At 41.8% G+C, this 22,032-nt stretch overlaps 1 protein-coding gene across 1 annotated transcript in view; it reads right to left on the reverse strand.

Annotated features, from left to right (window-relative positions):
- Positions 1–262: 262 nt before the first annotated feature.
- LOC103015002 (chondroitin sulfate proteoglycan 4-like) overlaps positions 263–22,032 on the reverse strand; it is a 49,213-nt gene continuing 27,443 nt past the window's right edge. Inside the window, exons 8-12 of the mRNA XM_057540349.1 lie at positions 16,651–16,795; positions 14,944–15,142; positions 2,141–2,313; positions 1,251–1,330; positions 263–404 (exon numbers count right to left, since the gene is read on the reverse strand). Coding sequence (XP_057396332.1) covers positions 263–404; positions 1,251–1,330; positions 2,141–2,313; positions 14,944–15,142; positions 16,651–16,795 — 739 coding nt within the window. The remainder of the gene's footprint in view (positions 405–1,250; positions 1,331–2,140; positions 2,314–14,943; positions 15,143–16,650; positions 16,796–22,032) is intronic.

The following is a 22,032-nucleotide window of genomic DNA, read 5'->3' on the forward strand; positions in this document are numbered from 1 at the left end:
GGATTCCAATCAATCAAGACTTTGCCTGCCCTGTGACCTTATAACTAGCTTGGGGCTTTAATTCCTGCTGACAAATGTGTTGTCTGTGAGGGCGGTTTGCTTTTACAGGAAAATGTACTCTCACTGTATCATAAGCTATTTTGTGATTACCAGGCTAGCCCACCGTGGTGGACTGTTCTATTGCTTCGGTGTCTCCTCCCTATGAGACGGTTATCCTTCCCTGCACCACTGACACCAGGCTTGCTCACGTGACATTCTTTAGTCAATGAGACGTGAGCACAGTGACGCATGGCACTTCCGAGCATAAACGTGTGGAGTTGTCGCATGCTTCCACCATCACTTCTTTTCCCCCTGCTGCAAATACAGCAATGCCCAAGAGAGGGGTTGCTCCTTCAACGTGGACCCTGGAATAAGGGACAGATGTAGAGCAAACCCACAGCTAACCCACAGGCCATGTACAACGTATGTGAGAAATAAGCTTTTGCTATTGTAAGCCATTGAGACTGGGGAGTTGTTTGGTACTGCAGCATAACCTAGTGGATCTCGGCTACCATATCCACTAAAGCCTATTTAGACCATATTAATCTAAAATATTATATATTTGCAATGAAAAGTAGTGGAAACTAATGCTCGAAATAATCATCATCAAAAAATCATTTTTTTTAAAAGAACTAGGGCTAGGGCTTCCCTGGTGGCGCAGTGGTTGAGAGTCTGCCTGCCAGTGCGGGGGACACGGGTTCGAGCCCTGGTCCGGGAGGATCCCACATGCCGCGGAGCAATTGGGCCCGTGCGCCACAACTACTGAGCCTGCGCTCTAGAGCCTGCGAGCCACAACTACTGAAGCCCATGCGTCTAGAGCTTGTGTTCCGCGGCGGGAGAGGCCACCGCAACGAGAAGCCTGTGCAATGCAACGAAGATTGGCCCCCGCTTGCCGCGGTTAGCAGGACCCCGCGTGCAGCAGGGAAGGCCCAACACAGCCAAAAGTAAAATAAATAAAATAAATAAATTTATTAAAAAAAAAAAAAGAACTAGGGCTAGACGCAAGGCATTTTAATATGACTGACATCATTCTTGCTAGTATTCAAAATGTAAGCTGTACCTGGGCAGGTTTTGATGCCTTTGGGCACATTAAGCTCCCACACACAATGTAGTTTTCACCCTAATCCCTTTGTTCTTCCTCCAGAGTTCATCTGTGAACTAGAGAATTTATACTTCCTCTTTTCAGTGTCACTTTCAGAACTTCTGCTAACCTCACGATCTGTTCCCTTAAATGCACCCCAGACAAAGGCGATAGCAAAGCAAAAGCTAAATTCAATTCTGCCACATCACCCTGGAGAAAAATGGCTCAATGGTTAAAGGGCAGACATGTGGTTCACTCTGGCTATTTCCTCTAAACTTGACTTTGGATTTTTATTGCTTAGTCATGTAAAGCTATAGACAGATCAGCTATCAGATCCCTGTACACACAGTTTAAGAATGGAAAAAGAAGGCTGAATGGCAAGCAAGAAAAGTTATATGCAAGAAGACGGTTTGGAAACATAGACATTTAGAAAATGAAATCACATAGAAGCAAACATGACCAGTCAGTCAGATTCCTAGGATGCAAAAGTAAAAAAAAAAAAAAAAAAAAAAAAACCAAAAGACTTGAAGGCTTACGCATTTAAAAGAGGGCATGTGGATGGTGATAGTGGTAAAGCACCAGTGAAGTTGGAAACAGATGGCTCTGGGTGCAGCTTAAATACACACCCTCGCCTTACATACGTACATATTTATATAAACACAATACATGAAATTATGTATATAATTTTACATATTAAGCATAAATGGACAGACATATCCTGTAGGATTTACTCCTGCAACTCTGCTTTGGGTTTCCTTTTAAATTCATCTTTAGTGATAAAAGGATCCCTTCTTACTTATTAGACACAGCGTTTGAATTTGCTTGGTGCCTTCTGACAACTGTGTCCTATCCTGCGCTCACTACAAAGCGTCCGGTTTTAAAACCGGCACAGCGGGAATGAGTAACTGCCTGGGCAAATGGGCACGTCTGCTTGGCTTCACAGGATGAGGACAAGCGAGGGGTCCGCCCTGCAGAGATGCCCAGCCCTGCCCAGCTGCACGGACAGATGTCGGGACTCACCAGATGCTGCATAAACACGGAAACATCCTCTGTGCTGTTGTCAGAATCGACTCGCACCAACCTCCCGAGTCTAGGGGAACTTACAACTGTAAAGGTCATAGTTCTGTTTCCTGCACTGTCCACGTCATTGGTCGCAGCTCTCAGGTCACGAGCTGAAAGGGGCTTCATGGAACCTAAGTGAAGATTGAAACATGCATGTAAGTATAAAGCATATGAAGGCTATGGTTAATGAAATGATCTTTACAGACCCCTGAAAACTGGAAAACACGTAGCTATGTATGGGGGGCTGGCTAGCTCGAACTTGAAATTGGGCTGTGAGGGGCCAACAGATCCATGCGGCTGCTGTTTGTGGATGTGCTTTGCTACGGGGGCCAGAGATGAAGGAGGAAAATCCCATGAAAAGAGCCCCTCGGCCCCCGCAGTCCTGCATGTCTAACTGATCTGGAGAGAAAGAAGGCAACGCCAGGCGAGTGACACCCAGCTCAGCTCTGAGCACAGGAAGGGGGCGCCGGCTGTGTGCACAGAGAGGACAGGAGATAGCACCCTCCCTGGGAGGACAGACGCGTCCTGGCCTGACAGTGGCTGCATGTGCTCAATGGAGTGTCCATCTGTGGATGCCTGGGGGAGAGGTCGGCTCTGAAACAAATGGTAGCGGTCTCCAGAGGAGCCCCCAGATGTGCGGGATGCATGGACAACGTGGGGAGGGAAGGGCCTGTGTGGATGTTAAGGGAAGAAGAACCAGTGAGTGGTCAGTGTGCTAATGTGACCTCATTGATAACTAAGGGCCAGAGAGACTTGGGGGCATTCAGGTTAGCGCAGTGCTTCTCAAATACTCTGTAGTGAAGGATCAGTGTCTCCCACCAAATCTATTGTGGACCAATAATTTTATAAAATACAATAAAATGTCGCAACAATGTCAAATTGCTATAAAATTTTCTAAACACCTCCTTTCACTTCCCATTCTTATCAGTTCACAGACTAGAGGTCCATGGACCACAGTTTGTGGAATATAGGGCTAGAGTTTCTATCGCTTTACTTTGCATGGGTTTAGGGAATATCCCCAACCTGATAAGATGGCAGATCTGAGAGAGATTTACAGTCATCCTGGCCCAGAATCTCACCTTCTCTTTTCTGTTTTAGCCCTTGCTAAAGGGCTTTAGCGTTAGGTCTTGCACAGGGGCCTTGCACTAGCTCTTGGAGTTGGCACTTTATAAATTGTCTATGAAGTTGAGCCAATCACCTAATAATAACTAAGCCTCCTAAATGACATCCATTTTGCTTTCCTGACTCAACCATTACAGCCTTGGAGAGTGAGGGCCACCGACTGCAGTATTTAAACCACATTAGGTGCTTAAAGGCAGGACCTTGACTACAGCTAATACACGAGGAAGCCAGCTTTCAGTAAGATTTTCAAACATGCAAAGATTGTTCTGAACCTTTAATTTAGAGGTTCCCTTTAAAATACCTGACAACAAAACCAAAAATAACAAGTGGGACTACATCTACTCAGCAAAGGAAACCATCAACAAATTGAAAAGGCAACCTATGGAATGGGAGAAAATATTTGCAAACCACATATCTGATAAAGGGTTAATATCCAAAATGTACAAGGATCTCATACAACTTAGTAGCAAAAAACCCCAAATAACCCAATTTTAAAATGGGCAAATGACTTAAATAGGTATTTTTTCCAAAGAAGACTTACAAATAGGCAACAGGCACATGAAAAGGTGCTCATCAATGCTAATCATCAGGGAAATGCAAGTCAAAACCACAATGAGATATCACCTCACACCTGTTAAGATGTCCACTATCAAAAAGACATGACAGAATAAATGCTAGTGAGGGATGTGGAGAAAAGAGAACCCTTGCGCACTGTTGGTGGGAATGTAAATTGGTGCAGCCATATAGAAAATAGCATGGAGGTTCCTCAAGAAATTAAAAGTAGAACTAACATATGATCCAGAAATCCCACTTCTGGGTATATATTCAAAGGAAACAAAATGATTATCTCAAAGAGAAATCTGTACTCCCATGTTTATTGCAGCACCACTCAAAATAGTCAAGGTATGGAAACAACCTAAATGTCAATCAGTGGATGAATGGATCAAGAAAATGTCGTAAAATATGATACACACACACACACACACACACACACACACACACACACACAATGGAATATTATTCAGCCTTAAAAAAGAAGGAAATCTTGTCATTTGCAACAACATGGATGAAGCTAGAGGGCACCAGGCTAAGTGAAACAAGCCAGACAGAGAAAGACAAACACTGCATGGTATTACTTATATGTGGAATCTTTTTAAAAAAAAGTCAAACTCATAAAAACAGAGATTGGAAAGTGGTTGCCATGGGGCTGGGGGTGAAGGAAATGATGAGAGTTTGCTAAAAGGGTATAAACTTTCAGTTATAAGATAAATAAGGTCTGAGGATCTGATGTATAACATGGTGATTATAGTTAACATTGTATTGTATAATTGAAATTTGCAAAGAGAGTAGAACTGAAAAGAAAAAAGTAAATATGTGAAGTGATGAATGTATTCATTAACTGGGGGGGGGGAATCTTTTCACAATGTATACATAAATCAAATCATCAGGTTGTATAGTTCAGATATCTTACAATTTTATTTGTCAATTATACCTCTATAAAGCTGCAAAACAAAAGACAAAATAAAATAAAATAAGATAAAATAAAATACCGGAGCTCCTGAGATAGGCACTATGTCCTGGGGCTCCTGAGGGGTAGGCAGGAGGAGTACCTGGACATATCAGCCTCAGGAACACAGTTCTGCCCCAGGTTCAGGACTGCCTTGGTACAACCTTGGTCGTCACACACACACAAAGATGCTTTAACTCCCTCCCACATTTCTCTTAGTTCTTGCTGCTGAAAGTTTTGCGGTCACTGCCACCTTCTAGCTTCTGGAGCTGGGGACCCAGGATGTGAGGTCACCCCGGGGAGGCCAAGAGGAATTATTCTGTATGCTTAGTCAACATAACAGAAAGTCATAACTGAGGCCCACTCTCTGCTGCCTGCCAAGGTGGCCCTCATCCTGTCAAGTGGATTATACCTCTTTTGTGTGCAGTTTCTGGGCTCCCCAGCCTCCAACTTCTCATCTTCAGTTTTGCTTTGGAACTTTTCCCCACCGTGCCTTCTTAATTATTTCCTTCTTATAAAGGACACGTAACTTTTCATTTATTCCTTCACCTCGAGGATTACCTTTGGCAGGTGTGTGTGGGGGGGTAGGTGGGAGGGACTCTTTAAAAGAATCATTTCATTATCTTATTTAGCCTTTTGGGGTAGAGGCCACCAGAGATGTTCCAGGCCAAGAGTACTTTTCTCTCAGCCAGGCTATATTAATCCCTCATTCCCTTGTCTGGCTTCCTGACCCAGAAGAGTGTGTAGCTGCTAGCCAGCAGTCACCTGGAGCATGCTGGGTCGGAAAGGCTAGCTGGCCCCATGTTGTCACTGCCCCATGAGCATCTCTTGCCGCGCAGCCCAGTTCACCAAGAGCCTTCATTTCCCCCCCACCCCATCTCATTTCATCCAAGCGTTGATATTTTCATCCATGAGCGTCAAGCACTTAATTTGGGAAAGGGTTCACTAAGGTCCCACCTAAATCTATATTCCACAGAAGAACTGTTCTACAAGGAGTGCGGTAATAAAAGGACTCCAACCATATCTGTTTGGCAAGCTCTCACTCCATATGTACCTCTTGGAGATTTGAAGAGCAAATCAGCACGTTAAAGACTCTAAGTCTTGGAGTAAAGTCATCTTCTTCACCCTTCTTTTAAGTACACCTATTGTGTTTATTTCATGAAAAACAACCACCACCATAACAGCAAGAGTTTCATGGTCACCAGGCTAGGACGTCTTGTGCATCTCTTCAACAGACATTATCAAGTGCCTCGTATGTGACAAGCCCTATAATAAGGAGTAGAGATATACCAGGAAACAGCACAAACACAGTCCTGCCTTTTCTTTCAGATGTCATGGTAATCCTAAGAAGTATGTGTTTGTTTCCTCATCACTAAGAAGGGATGATAAGGCTCGGAGAGGTTAAGCAACTTGCCTAATGGTCAAACGTAGGTCTCACTTACTCTGAAATGAGTATTATTAAAAAGTTGACATGGGCTTCCCTGGTGGCGCAGTGGTTGAGAATCTGCCTGCCAATGCAGGGGACACGGGTTCGAGCCCTGGTCTGGGAAGATCCCACATGCCGCGGAGCAACTAGGCCCGTGAGCCACAACTACTGAGCTTGCACGTCTGGAGCCTGTGCTCCGCAACGAGAGGCCGCGACAGTGAAAGGCCCGTGCACCGTGATGAAGAGTGGCCCCCGCTTGCCGCAACTAGAGAAAGCCCTTGCATAGAAACGAAGACCCAACACAGCCAAATAAATAAATAAATAAATAAGCCGGAGCTCTTAAATAAATAAATAAATAAATTTTTTTTTAAAAAAGTTGACACTATATTGCCTACACTATACTACTTTGAGCTCAGTGCTGAAATGATATCTGAGTTAGGAAATGTGAGGAATCATGCAAGAAATCTGATAGATTCTGCTCTCCACCTTCCAGACACAGCCTGCCTCTTCCCTGGGCTTCACATCTGCATTTATGCTGTCCTCTCTGGTATGCTCACCCCTCTTTGTTGTCACCCATCATAATGCTACTCACTCTGCAGGGGCAGCCTAAGATCCATCTGGCCAACAAGATCTCCCTCACCATTGCAGTCTATGGGAAATTTTCCTCCCCTGAACTCAAGTAGCTCACCCAGTCTGCGCCCTCACTGGACACTTGGCATAATATATTTTGCATGATTAGTGTACTCTCGAGTATAAGTCTCTCATTTCCCTACTTAGTAAGCCTTTAATTTTTTCCTTGAAGATTGACAATCTTTTCTTATAGCTCTCGGTTATCTCCTGCTAAGCCTTACAATATTCAATCCAGTGTTTCGAGACCATCTGACTAAAAGGTTTTATAAATCTCTGCTCTAAATCCTTTAGCAACATGCTGTGACTTCCTTCTGCTTTCTTCTCTCCCTCAATTCCCACCGTGGAGGACAGATGGCCCATTGGTGAGACATGATTCCGTCTATATCATAACCAAACCCCAAGGGGATTGAAGTCACACAGTTTGCTATGAATACCCTTCGCTGATTGGTTACTTAACTCTAGGTCTGTGTAAGCTTATATGCTAGACCAGTTTGACAAAGCTCTCAAGGTCAACCCCTCCTCAACACTCTATGTAAAAGAGCCAAGTACAACTTGCATACACAGAAAGACTAGGACCTAAGGCCATAGTTTGTTCCAAAATGCCATCACTAAAGATAAACAAACACATTCAATGGTGGCATTCAAGGTGAAAAAAATTGGTTACAAAATTCCTTTCTGGGGAATAAATTTTCCTGAAAGAAATAGAATATATATATAAACACACACACGCATACACACAAATATATATGCACATATATATGTATGTGTATTTATGTGTGTATATATACAAAATAACAAAATGAAAATACACATTGAGTGAATTTCTTTTTAGTTCGCACGCGTAAAAAATTTGTTTAGAACTATAGTTCTTCCTGCTTTAAAATAACTGAGTTAAAGAGTGACTCTCAAATTTGGCAGGGCATACAAGCTATGACTAACCTTAAAACATTCACCCACTAAGTATCCTTATCACTACCTTGTCTAACGCTACAAATTCTTACAAGTCTAGAGCCAGGGCCACTTTTTAGGGCAGTATAGGCAAAGGAGGCAGTAGCATGGCCACGGGCTGCTGGGCTGGTGGGGAAAGCCCAATGGGCATGGGATCACTGAGTGTGAAAAAGAAGTTGGCTAATTCTGGGTTGCAGTATTTCCATAATCCAAGAGAGTAAAACACACAAAATTTCCATATAATCATTGTTGTTTATTAAATCGCTATGTATCTTTTCCTGGTTGTGTATATCAATCCATCAATAACATTAAGAAGGAGACAAACTAAATAGCCACCATGATGGTCTCATTCTCAGGGGACCGATATTCTAAAATAGAGGCAGCCCTGGAACACAGGCACGTACAGAAAGGACAGGAGCTGCGATCTGAGCACAGGCTTTGGGGTTGGCGTCGGCACTTGGTCTTGGGGCTTAGGATTCCTATTAGTTGCATGACTTTGAACCTGTCCAAGCGTCAGTGTTTTTTTATGTGCCAAATAGAGATGATCAAAACTTGGTTCTAAGCACATTATTTTGTTTAAATCCTTCTAACAACTCAGTTCAGGAGATAAAAAATATAAAACACTATAAAAACATAGATATCAATAGTATTTGAATATCTATTATAGAATAGGAATAGATTTTCTCCTATTATAGTTCTATTAAATCCATAGCTCTATAAAAAGGAATAGATTTTCCCCGATATTTCAGAACATATAGGTCAACTCGAGTCTGACAAGAGCAGCAACAGTGGACAGCTGACAGCTGGAGTCACCCCAGAGGTGGGACACAGAGTGCCGCCCATCCCCCCACCAAGGGGCTGGCTAATAGATGAGGGCGGCAGAGGTCACTCAGTGTCTGCTCCCAGCAGGACCTGACATGGGGGGTCCTGAGGGAAGAAGACTGGGGCATCTGTCATCATCATCCCTGCAGCTTCACACAGCATCAGGGACCAACATCCTCGGGAGGCTGCTGGGCCAGACCGAGCAAGGCTCAGCTGTGTCCTGGAGAGAGGATGAGGAGATGTGGTCTTCAGAAGCATGTCCACACCTACGAATTCTGATGCAGAACAGAGGGGGCCCCTGCTACTTGGGGATGTTAGGGTAGGAAGAATGCCAAGAACAGCTGGACCAAGGGACCCATAATGTCCATCCCATCTCTAAAATCTGTGGCTCTATTGTTCTCATTCCACACCCACCCAACCTCAGATCAAATGTAAGAACCACCTGATGGAAACATACAATAAAAATCCATTTTCCTTCCTACTGGCCAGGAGCTGGAGTTGGAAATAAGTCACAGTCTGGGGATAAAAGGCGACACAGAAACCAAGAATAACAGACCTAACGAGCTAGAGGGAGCTGGAAAATGAAACAGCTCACTTTGGAATCTGAGGATAACGTGCAAGTTCCAGTGGAGCGTTCTTGGATACAGGATACAGGGAGGCCAGGGCAGGGCAGATGCGGCGCATGTTGGGAAGGGAAATGAGATGGTTGCTCAGGCTGAGTCCAAATATTAAACACAGGGCTAAGAAAACTATATGTTTTGCATAGTTCCGCAAAGGTGACAACTATGTTTTGCATAGTTCCACAAAGGTGACAACATATTTTTCTTGCTAAACTAATATTCAGTAAAGCAGGTGCCAGAAACTCAGAACTTTCTAAGTTGTAGCGGCTTTAATCTAATAAAACTGTCTTCAATTACTAAACCAGAGTTTAGCCAGAATAGATGAAAGGTATTTAATCTTTTGCAGCAACCAGATTTACTCTGATTTTAGACCCTCTTTTTAATAGATGGCTGTATTTTTCAGAATTTTAGGGTGCAGTCGTTTGCTTATTTTTTAAAACACTAAATGGCACCCTAATTGCCTTGAAAAACCCGATAGAAGCATCACACTTATTCTCAGAGAAAAATTATGGAACATAAAAAGGCTTCAGAAGAGAAGAATCTGGATTAACATATCTTCAATTGGATTTTGATAAGGTTTCTTTTTGTGAGCTCAAATGCTTAAAGCACCTAAAAATTTCAAAATTTCTCCTTAAAATTCTTGTTTTTTTCTTAAAGTTACAAACAGTAACCTTTTTCTCTAGGGTTACAATAGAGGTATGTAAGCTTTATCTATTTCCTGGTTGCATAGCCAAGTTATATCATCTCTTTAAGCCACAAATTCTGCCAACTTGCTGTGAATATATCACCTATTTCACATAGATGTAAGGATTAAAAGACTAGTACAATGCTAGCCCCATGGATCTCAGTCCTGGCTGTACTTCAGAACCACCTGGGACTTTAAAAAAATAATGATGGCCAGGACCCACTCCAAAGACTCCCATTCAATTGGTATATGGTGAGGCTGAGACACTGGTATTTTTTAAATCTTCCCAGAGCTTGAGAACAACTGGCTAGAGTAACCATGGAGTGGCCATAATTAATAAAATGATTAGTGTCTTTTTCCAGCTATATTTGACTGAAAATGCATATCAATTAAACAATTTACAATGCACAGGTTTTTTTAAAAACTGAAATATAAAATTTTATTATTTCCTGTGCTGTCTACCTCAGTGCTTTTTTTGGGAAATAACAAGTTTTAAATTTTTTTCCTCCTTTTTTATTACCCCTGCCATTGGGTAAATCTTCTTCTATTCCTGCAGTGAGGGTACTGAGCCAGAGATGCTACCTTAGATCTTTCCATTCTTGGCAAAAAGCAGTCCAAAGGCTTCAGGGCCCCAAAGCAGGAACTCAGTGAAATCCTGATGGTCCCCCCTGATACACAGGGTTTTTATATTCAAAAACGAAAACCCCAAGATCTAGATGGTCAGGACAGAACCTGGCTCTCCTGCTTCTTTAAGGCCCCTAAGGAGAGAGCAGGAAGAAAGTGCACACGGAACATAAAGATTCCTCCCCCCATTGCCCTTCACCAACATGCCCTCTTCTGAGGAACGGGAGATAGGAAAGAGAGGGGTCGGGGAGACCCAGCCTTGCTTTTGCTAAATTCCTGCAAAGAGACAGTTCTTTCTGGGACTTTGTTGTTGATAGCACTCTATAGTAAAAGATGATACTTTATACCACTCAGGTAGAACTTTCTAAATAAATCGAAAAACGCTTAAACCCAAACACTCAATGAAGTTAAAATCTTACCTGGAAAGATGCTCAGTCCTCTGTTTACTTCTAAGCTAATGATCAGAGCTCAAGCTGTGATACTAAAAATTTGTCGTGGTGCAAAGTTCAAACCATCAGTAACCTGAAAATTAAAGCCTCCTGACACTGCTCCTCTAAAAGAAGAAATTACATTCTGGTCAATTTGGTTGTTTTGCAAAAGCCACCCACTTTCACCTTCTCTCCCACCTGATCCCCCTGCAAAGTGACCCCTATCAATTTGAGAGTATGATAATAGTCACTGAGCTCACCAAATCAAATATTGCCAAAACACAAAGTTAAAAGAACATCAATAAAGGTCTAAAATACATATTCCTGCCTCACCCTCTCCTGAGAGTAATGAAAGAAAGCAAAGATGTTACCTACAATAAATTTTCTTAAAAATTTAAAACATGTTCATCACCTGCATTTTATTATTTTGGCATCAATTTATACCAATAAAAGTAATACATGGGGCTTCCCTGGTGGTGCAGTGGTTGAGAATCCGCCTGTTAATGCAGGGGACATGGGTTCGAGCCCTGGTCTGGGAGGATCCCACATGCCGCGGAGCAACTGGGCCTGTGAGCCACAACTACTGAGCCTGCGCGTCTGGAGCCTGTGCTCCGCAACAAGAGAGGCCGCGACAGTGAGAGGCCCAGGCACCGCGATGAAGAGTGGCCCCCGCTTGCCACAACTAGAGAAAGCCCTCGCACAGAAACGAAGACCCAACGCAGCCAAAAATAAATAAATTAATTAATAATAATTTAAAAAAAGATACAATCTTTAAAAAATAATAATAATAATAATACATGCATGCAATGTACACACACACGCACACACACACACACCTTAGCAATTTCTGAACTACTGATAACACTTACTTGATAATAAGGAAAATGAAAAGTAGAGGGAAGTAAATAACACTTAGCCCCTCCCCCCAAATAATTTCCCATTATTCATCTATTTCAAACTAGCTGTTTTCTGCTAAGAGGGGAAACAGAAAAGTGGAGAAAGAGCCCCAGTTTTGTTAAATTCCTGCAAGAAGAGAATTCTACTCCCACACTTCTGTCAAGGGATCAATTAGTGATATCAGAAAAGTTATAAATTAACTTATGTGTGAAACAGAAGTTGAGTCGGGCCCCCTATTGATCCCGTTCCCGGCAGTGCTTTACCAATCTGACTCCCAAAGCACCAGGCAAGATCACCACGCAGACAGCCTGATGATCACGGCCCCCTCACCCTTTGAAATTGTTCATCCAGCAGTAAATCTGCAGGCCCACAGGTCTCTGCATCACGTAATGGGTAGAAATGTCCTCTTTGTTGCCCTCAGGGACATGTGGCAGGGAAACAAAGGAGGCATGGTTCACTCTGCAATTACCTACTACTCCCGTAATAACATGATTTAATAAAGGGATGGTTGATGGCTTAACGGTCTCTCAAGTCTCTGTTATCTAAGCAAACCCAGGGAATTCTGATTCCTCACCAAAAAAAAGGTTACAGCCTTTAAAAATTTTTTCCAAAACACTCAAGAGTCATATTTTAAAAAACAGCCCCCCCCCCCAAAAAAAAACACAGAGAAAGAGAATTCTGGGTCTGCCTAATTCAGAGCAGAGGCCCACAACCAAATGTTATTTTTCTTTGTCTGCTCGTTTTCACTAGAAATAGCACTTTGAAAATTGTATTTAATTAAATGTGAAATTAGGGAGAGAATGCTTTCTGCCATTAGGCACTTTGAACATTTCATGAATCTGGAAACAAAATAGAAATGGAATCGAAAGGAATTATATCAAAACAAATACTAAAACAGTGTACTGGGTATGCCCTAACTATCATACTAATTATGACCAAAGAGGGGGAAGGAGGGAAACATGAAAGCAGCTGTGACCTGTGGATTTTCTATTGTACAACCTCAGATCTTCCTGACTTGACTGTACTTTCAGAAGGGCAACCTGAAATCACTTAGCTCCTCCACTTCTCGGCTCTATCGACCTACTTAGGTTGTTATGTGGAATAATGAATTAGATTAATGGCAGAGCACTGTGCAAATATAAATGCTAAGAGAGACTAATTAAACCTAAGCCTTTGTTTGGGGCTGCTGATGGACAGATGTAGCAGGGAGAACCAGCTGATTTCAGCAAGACTCATCGGCAGCTGGGCTCCAGCCACTTTGAAGGCTATTATTGCCTCCAAGTCCATTTACAAAATGTAATGATTCACTCTCAAAGAGCTTGACTATAATCCTCCTTCTTGCTTTTTAAGGAGAAATTATTTTCTCTACTTGCCAAAAGCAAATATTGACCTGGTAGTTTAACAAATAAATCAATCCAGAGAGCTAATTTATATTTTAATCCTTCATTGCAAAGGGTAACTTCAGTCCTTCAACCTACTCTAGCCTTCAGTGGGTGGCAGCTAGTGGAGAAAGCCCAGCTTTAGGGTCAGACCAACTTATATCTTTCTGAGCCTCAGTCTCTTCATCTCTGAAACAGGGTCATCACTTACGCTCACACAGAGAACTTCTGCAGGTTAAATGAAGTGGATCATGTGACTGAACCTTCTGCAGTGCCTAGCGTGTGTCAGAGAGTCAGTAACTCCTTTCCATTGCAAACTGCATCGTTTTAGAAATTCCAGACCTCCCCTGTGCAAGTCTCTACAGTAGTTCTCACCATTTTGAAAATAAGATAATCCTTTCATAGAGATAAAAAACTTCCTAGTCCCTTGCCTAATAATACCTGGATTTTTAGTATCTACTAATCAAAGCCACACATAATTGGCAGAAACATCCTGTCACTTCAATGTCCCTTTAAATAAATTGTATTTTACTAATGAGCATATCTGCACACAATTAAAAAATAAAAACACACATATGTGGAAAAGATCATTCAGTCTAGAAATAATGCTTTGGTACATATGTGGGTGGATTTAGGATCTTGTTGCAATAAAACTAATCCCCAACAGGTCCCCAGGCTACGGGTTTGGTACCACTAGATGACAGCAGTCACACAGTAAATGATTTTTAGATTATCTGGGGATTCTTTGTACTTAACTGCAAAGATAATCAGGAAATTACTACATTTGAATTTAGAAGATTTTAATCTTTATTTTCTTTACTGTATTTTCAAAGAAGATAATTAAAAATGGCTGGAAAGATATGGCTTTTAGCTTTCCCATCAGGCGCCCCCAAGCTCAGGCTCCCCCCCATTTCCTCCTGCAGGCTGGGAATGGGTGGCTTCCTCTCTGCGACCACTGACAAGGGTAGCCTGGAAACAAAGGCAGGTTAGAGCACCCCTTCTGCAGATTTACAGTAGCTATTTGGCCTACTGATTTACTGCTGACCAGAAGGAAGAAAACAAAGTCTTTTAATGTCAGGATCTCTTAGATTTACAGTTATACTTATTCATTCATTCGTGTGTTCATTCATTTAACAAATACATCTGTTGTGTTCACTAATGTATCCCTCGCATTTGGAACATTACCTGGCACATAATAGGTATTCAATGTGAGTTCATTCTTTCAGTAAATTTGTATTAAGCACCTACTATGTTCCAGTCACTGTGCTGAGGATATAAGCGCAAACAAAAGAAAGAGCCTATTCTTCTAGCCCTTATACTCTAGTGGGGAAGACAGACAATGAACAAATGAACAAATCAATCAATCAATGTCAGGTAGCCAGGGTAAGGGATAGTGGGTGACGGAAGAGATGCTATTTTAGTGTGTGATCAGGAAAAGGCTCTCTGAGAAGCATATATATGAGCGTAGGCCTTACACGACAGTGAGTAAGCCACGTGTGAGTTACAGCTACCCTCTAATGTTTGCCATTGTTGACCTCACCAAACTGTCACTTTTTAAAAAATTATAGAGTTTGCAAAGTTTTTAGATGGCTTGTGGTTTTCCTTCAGCAGCTACATGTTAACCTCTGATTGAAACACATTTTAGTTTCACGTTGTTTTTCTCAGTGACATACCAGTGTGTACAAACACTAGCTGACCCTCACTGATTTGAGCCTGGGTGAAGTTCTGCATGCTTCGGCCAAGAAAGGACTTGAGAGCCAAATGCCCATTGCTGGGTGGAGAGACCAAGTAGGCAAGGTCCTGTGGGGAGGAGTCCCCATCTTCTGCACAGAGCTCACCACTGGTAATCTCAGTGACAGAATTCACCCACACCTTAAAAAGAAGAGAATTCATCCACACCTTAAAAAGAAGAGAATCACAGATCTTGAAAGGACCAATTCCAACCATATAACACTAGTAAACTGAATAGCTATGAGACCCTGGCCCCTTGCACAAAGATTTAAAAACTGAAGCCATTCACCGAGTTTTTAAAGCATGAAGATTCTTAATTCAAAACAGACAGGTAATTAAATGCCAGATGAAATGTAGAGCATGTTGTAGTGTTGATTTATGAGGTTTATGAGGTTTCAATAAAAAATAGGATTCATCGTTATGTATTCAAAATTAACTATTTAAACTGCATATGCATTTATGTAAAGTATAAAAGCAATAAAAGCTGATGGTTACTAAGTACCTTCTGTGTGGCTGGCATGTGCTAATACTCTGTGTGGGATCTCAATCACAGAACCTACCTCATAGGGTTGATTTAAGCATTTCTATTCATTAAAAAGCGAATGATTTTATCAGCTTTTAAATATTTGAGGGCAAAACACACCCTGCACATTTTTTATTATTCTCCTTTATCCTACCTGTCTTGCAGGAAAACAAATATCTGGTCCCTATGGCCTTATAATGTTTGCTGTGCTGGTAGCTCATTGCAATTCTTTCTGAGGAATAGTCTCTATTTTTCCAGTTACATTTAAAATCTATTCACATTATTCAACAATTCATCATTTTTTGAGCATCTACTACATTCCAGGCAATGTTCTGGTGTTTGCAATACGTCAGTAAAACAGAGTCTTGTCCTTGTGGAGGGTACATTCCAGCAGGAGAGCAGAAGGGAATACAGGGAAAAAAAGAATAGAAATAATGAAGAAATGAATTACATAGTCTGTTAGAGGGCCACAGGCACTGTGAAAAACATTTTAAATGAAGCAACATGAGACGCTCAGGAGTGGGAGAGTGTTAGACAGGAGGCTCATCTCAGGAAAGCTGGAAGGAGGCGAGGGGGGAGCCGCGTGGACGTGTGGGGAAGAACATACAGGCAGAGGGGACAGCCCTACAGTGAGAGCAAGCCTCAGCTGTTTGAGGAGCAGCAAAGAGGTCAGGGTGGCGGGACCAGAACAAGCAAGATGAAGAGTAGACGGAGGCGAGTCAGACACAGCCTGGAAGGTCAAATCCCGCAGGCTCTTGAAGGCCACCAGAAGAGCTCGGGCTTCACTCGAGTGCGATGGGGGATCATCGTGGGGCTTTAGGTGAGGTGTAGCTTGGTCTGGCTTAGGTCTTAACAGATCCCTGTGGCTTCTGTGTCAAGGACAGACTCTGGAAGGCCAAGGGTAAAAGCAGGACGACAGTTAGGAGGCGACTGCAATAATCCTGGAGAGAGATGAAAGAAGAGGGTGGGGGGAGCTGGAGAGGAGGTAAGAAGCGGGGACATTCTGGGTGTGTGTTGGCCATAGAGCCAACAGTTTCTGATGAGCTGGGTGTGGTGAGGTGCAGAAGAAGGAAAGGCAGTGAGAAGAACCTGGTCTGGGTCTCAGCAACTAGAAGGACGGAGTCACCGTCAACCGAAACGAGGGCAGCTGCGGGTGGAGTGGATCTGGCAGTAAGAGCAGGAGTTCAGTTTTGAACACGCTGAGTTTAAAGTGTTTGTTGAGACGTCCCACCAGGTCTGATGGAATTAGGCTGTTTCGAGTTTCTCTAATCCTGCAGTCACGTGATATTTCACCAAAACTAAAGATGGCGGCTTTATCACTAGCTAGATTTTTTCATTTCTCTCTGTATTTATAAATGTCCTCCCCACAGAAACTCTGTGCACATTCCCAAACTTATGTGTCATTCTTTGCTCTCTGACTAGAACCTTATCATCTTCTACACTTGTTACCAACTTGCTTAAAAATTCAATCCTAAGCAATTTACTAGGTAATTGCTCTGGTCTAAGGGGCTGTTCTTCTCAGTAGAAAAGGCAGTTTATGAAATAACTTAACTGTAACTAAACAGAATTTGAGATAGGGAGATTAGAAAGTACATAGGATTCCTACCTTTACCTACCAGACATGATATGCCACTTCACCTATGAAACCTTGAGCACATTTCTCAATTTCTCTGTGCCTCGATTTCCTCAACAGTGAACTAGGAATAATAGAATTATTATGTATAATGAGTAAGATAAGATCTGCAAGTGCTTAGAAAAAGCTTTATCTGGCACATAGTAAGCATTCAATAAATATTAGCTTTATGTTACCCATCTTCTTCCTCAGATTTGGCTCTGAGGATAGATGTGATTTCTTCATACTACTTAAAAGTCATTTGGAGTTTAATGATTACCACTTTCTTTTTTTTTTAATATTTATTTATTTGGCTGTGTTGGGTCTTAGTTGAGGCGCACGGGCTTCTCTCTAGTTGCGGTGTGCAGGCTCTCTAGTTGTGGCACACGGCCTTAGTTGTCCCGCGGCATGTGGGACCTTAGTTCCCCGACCAGGGATCAAACCCATGTCCCCTGCATTGGAAGGCGGATTCTTAACCACTGGACCACCAGGGAAGACCCTGATTACCACTTTTAAGGCTATTCTTTTTTTTAACTTTTTTAAAATTGGAGTATAGTTGATTTACAATATTAAGTTAATTTCAGGTGTACAGCAAAGTGATTCAGTTATATATATTTTTTTCAGATTATTTTCCATTATAGGTTATTACAAGATATTGAATATAGTTCCCTGTGCTACATAGTAAATCCTTGTTGCTTATCTATTTTACATATAGTACGGTGTATCTGTTAATCACATACTCCTAATTTATCCCTCCCCCCATCCCTTTCTCCTTTGGTAACCATAAATTGGCTATTCTGTAATATGTACTGTACATTTTGTTTAATCCCACAGCATTCCTCCATAATTTGAGGTAAATAGTTTATCCATTTAATGATTGTGTTGTCAATGGATGCTCCTATATCTTGGCATTTGGAATATGCCCACTGAGGATTTTTCAGCCCTAAACTCTAAGGACATCAATTTTTTAATAGCTACCAGAAATGTTAATCAACCTAATGTTCAAATTATAAAGTTTTGGTCTTCAGTTAATCCATGGAAAGCCTACAGTTTCTATAAAATACACAAGTTGGACTGCTTAACAAAATTCCAAGTCCAATCATTCTAGTTTTTCACTTTTTACGTTTTTAAATCCATCTGTGTATTTTATTCTCATTTTTTCAGGAACTTGGACTGATTTGGAAATGTACTGCCATTTCTCTTCCCATGACTCGTAGATACTCATTTTTTCCAACACCATGCATACGAAAGCTGGATGAAGCATGTTTTCCACTGTAGTTACTCTTCTTTGAAACACTGCTTTTGCTCCTCTTGCCTCTGGAATATACCATCTTCCAAAACAAATGTAAAACCTGCCACCGAAAACAAGAGCTAGTAACCTCAGGTCTCCACTTCTACTCAAACCAAATTTAGTTCAATTAAAAGTCCCATTGCTTTCGGTGAGGCCTGATTTAATGCCTAGTTCTTGGTAACGGAAACTTCAAATGGGTGGGGACAAGAAAAACAAAGGCTCCAAACTTGAATTCAGATTTCAATGTGACCCAAAGCCCAAGAAATAATGGTTTAAGGAGTTAATATCTGAAACAATTAACACTTGAACCTGGAATGATATATTTTTTTAATTCACCTTTAACTTAAACAAGAGGTTAGTGAGATTTGGAAAAATTATGATCCAATATATCCAAATTATGCTCTTAATATTTAAAAACCCAGACCATTGTTTTGAGTTTCATATGAGAGATGTGAAATATTTGTGAATTGACTATCCCACTATTTGACCCCTTCAGGCCTTTAGGCCTCCAAGTCACTGGTTCAGACTTTGCTGCCTTCATTCTTCCACTGTCCCTAGCTCTCAAAGCTCTTTTCAGTGATGGCAAGTGCTTATGAGAAACAAACAAACAGTTCTATTTCTGGTATGAACAGCAACAACAATAAAACAAAATGTACAGTATCACTGAAAGCAAAAGTTGAAAAATAGAAAAATGAAGCCCCCTTGTGGACACCAATACATTTTATCAGGTATGCACGAAAATCACTGGTCATGCTTGAGTATAAAAGAGAGTATGTTCAGGAGAACATACTTCTGAGAGTAAAATGCAAGGGATTCACCTGACGTGGTCTAACTCCAATTCCTAACTCCAGTTGGTCATGACAGAAATGATCTCCTGTACCACTGAATGGCCATGATCAGCCAGCCACAAGTCCTGTGACTTAAGGCAATTTGTTAAAATACTTTCAGTACATTTGGAATGATGGGACTGAGGGGTTAATGTTCAGATTTCTGCCTCTGAATTCCCATCCAGAGTCTGAGATGCTATTAGCAGCTCTGACCCTATCCTCCCACTTCCTTTTCTCAGGTACACTGCAGATGACCCTTCATGCTGTCTCCTCTAAGCTCCAATGACAAGTAAGGAGAGTGAGCAGTCATGTGGGATAGTCTGAAGGTCTTGAGAAAATGTTGTTTGAAAGTCAAAGACACCAGGGGCTTCCCTGGTGGCGCAGTGGTTGAGAATCTGCCTGCCAATGCAGGAGACATGGGTTCGATCCCTGGTCCGGGAAGATCCCACGTGCCACGGAGCAACTAAGCCTGTGCACCACAACTACTGAGCCTGTGCTCTAGAGGCCGTGAGCCACAACTACTGAGCCCACGTGCTGCAACTACTGAAGCCCACGTGCTTAGAGCCTGTGCTCCACAACGAGAGAAGCCACTGCAATGAGAAGCCTGTGCACTGCAACGAAGAGTAGCCCCTGCTCGCTGCAACTAGAGGAAGCCCGCGCGCACCAACAAAGACCCAACACAGCCAAAAATAAATAAATAAAAATAAATAAATTTATTAAAAAAAGAAAAAGAAAGAAAGTCAAAGACACCAGAGAACCTGAAGACTATGATGGTTAATTTTATGTGTCAACTTGACTGGGCCACAGGGTACCCAGATCTTTGGTCAAATATTATTCTGGGTGTTTCTATGAGAATGTTTTTGGATGAGATTAACATTTAAATGGGTTCAGTAAAATCGATTGTCCTCCCTCAGGTGGGTGGGCCTCAGCAATCAGCTGAAAGCCTGAATGAACAAAAGGACTGATCCTTCCCTAGGATCAGGGCAGTAAAGAGAATTCTTTCCTGCCCGACTGCCTTTGAACTGGGACACTGGCTCTTCCTGGCAGCCTTTACATGGGAACTACACCATCAGCTCTCCTACGTCTCCAGCTTGCCCACTTACCCTACAGATCTTGGGACTTGCCAGCCTTCATGATCACATAAGCGAATTCCTTATAATAAACAAACAAACAAATAAACACACACACACACACCCCCTATTGGTTCTGTTTCTCTGGAGAACCCTACATAATACAGAGGCCTTATTAATTCATATTTAGGACTGTTTTTGCCCCAGACTCTGCCACTGGCTAACTTGGTTATTTTGGGCAAGTCACTTAACCTCTGAAGCTTTCTCTCTTCTTTAAAATGGAAATAACAGCAATACTTGCTTTATCTACCTCACCAGGTCCTTGGGCTTCTTAACTATAACCATGAAGGAAGAGATAGTAGAGCATCATGGTTACGAGCAGAAACTTGCATTCTAGCTCTGCCACTTACTGCCTACCAGCAGCTCTTCCAGTACTGACCTTGGGCAAATGTCTGAGTCTCTCTGTGCCTCAGGTTCCTCATCCTTAAAATAGAAATTATATTCCATAGAGTTGTTGAAGATTAAATGAGTAAATAAATATAAAATGCTTAGAACAATGCCAGAAACAGAGTAAGTGCTAGGTAAGCATTAGCTACCATTAAGATTATGTAAATGATAGTTGTTATTACTGTTTGCTATGCTCTGAAATCTAGAAGAAGAAAAATCACTGTCTGAAATAATCCCCTACCTTTGAAACTTTTGCCTGGAAAGAAGTAACTAGTAACCGCAGCTTTGGAGAAATTATCTGTTTGTTGGAAAATGTACTCCCACAGCTCTGCTATTTTGATGAAATGCATACTCTTTATACATTAGTTTTCAGAAAGTTAACAAGCCTAATGCGTGGCAGTTCTTTTGTATAAACAGTTATCCATTTGTGAGAATAACTTGCATTATGTTCAACACACACAGTTTTTCCAGGAAGTTTTCTGTGTTCATTTGCCGTTGTTATTACACATTCTCATGGATATGATAGAGATATCATACTCCAATAAAAAAAATTAGGGGCATAAAGTAAAGAATATCTTAGATGTCATAAACTGCCAATACAGGCTCTTGAAATCAGCAAGAGCAATTCCTGACTGTCTCTTTTTCATCAGGTCTAAATTACGCTGAGATTGATAATAGACACTGTAGTTATATCATAAAATTTTAGTGCATAAGATTTCCTTCTTCTAAAATCCTTAAACCAATTCCATTCACATTATGCTATATATAACAGGAAAGCAATGTTGTAACTATATACCCTGGTCTACATCCCTTTTTCTTCGAATATTTAAAATTTTATAATTTATGTTCTTCCTTTTCTGTATTTGCCCTCCTCAACATGACTTTGGGCCATAGAGCAGTACCTAAAGCGAATCAGCCAGGTTTGCAGACAGTATACCGGGTCCGTCCAGCCCTATCTCCTTTCCTGCTGGACAGAGCAAGGCAGATGGGCAGTGAATGGGCAGGCAGGGCTACCCTGGCCAGCAGCCCTATGATGATGGGTACTCACAGGGAGACTTCAAAGCTGAGGACGGCAATCTGTGCTCCTCACCTAAACACAGAGACCTCTTGCATGTGGTAAAGTACCCGGATGAAGGGGTATAGGGGGGAGGAGGTTGTTACAGCCTGCATTAACTCTGTTCTAACCTTCCAGTACCCGTTTATAGGTGCCCTGCTAAACAGAAGTTTCCAAAAATGAACTCCTAGGACTTCACTCAACCTA

Source organism: Balaenoptera acutorostrata, chromosome 2, assembly GCF_949987535.1.
Source record: "Balaenoptera acutorostrata chromosome 2, mBalAcu1.1, whole genome shotgun sequence".
Taxonomy (NCBI): domain Eukaryota; kingdom Metazoa; phylum Chordata; class Mammalia; order Artiodactyla; family Balaenopteridae; genus Balaenoptera; species Balaenoptera acutorostrata.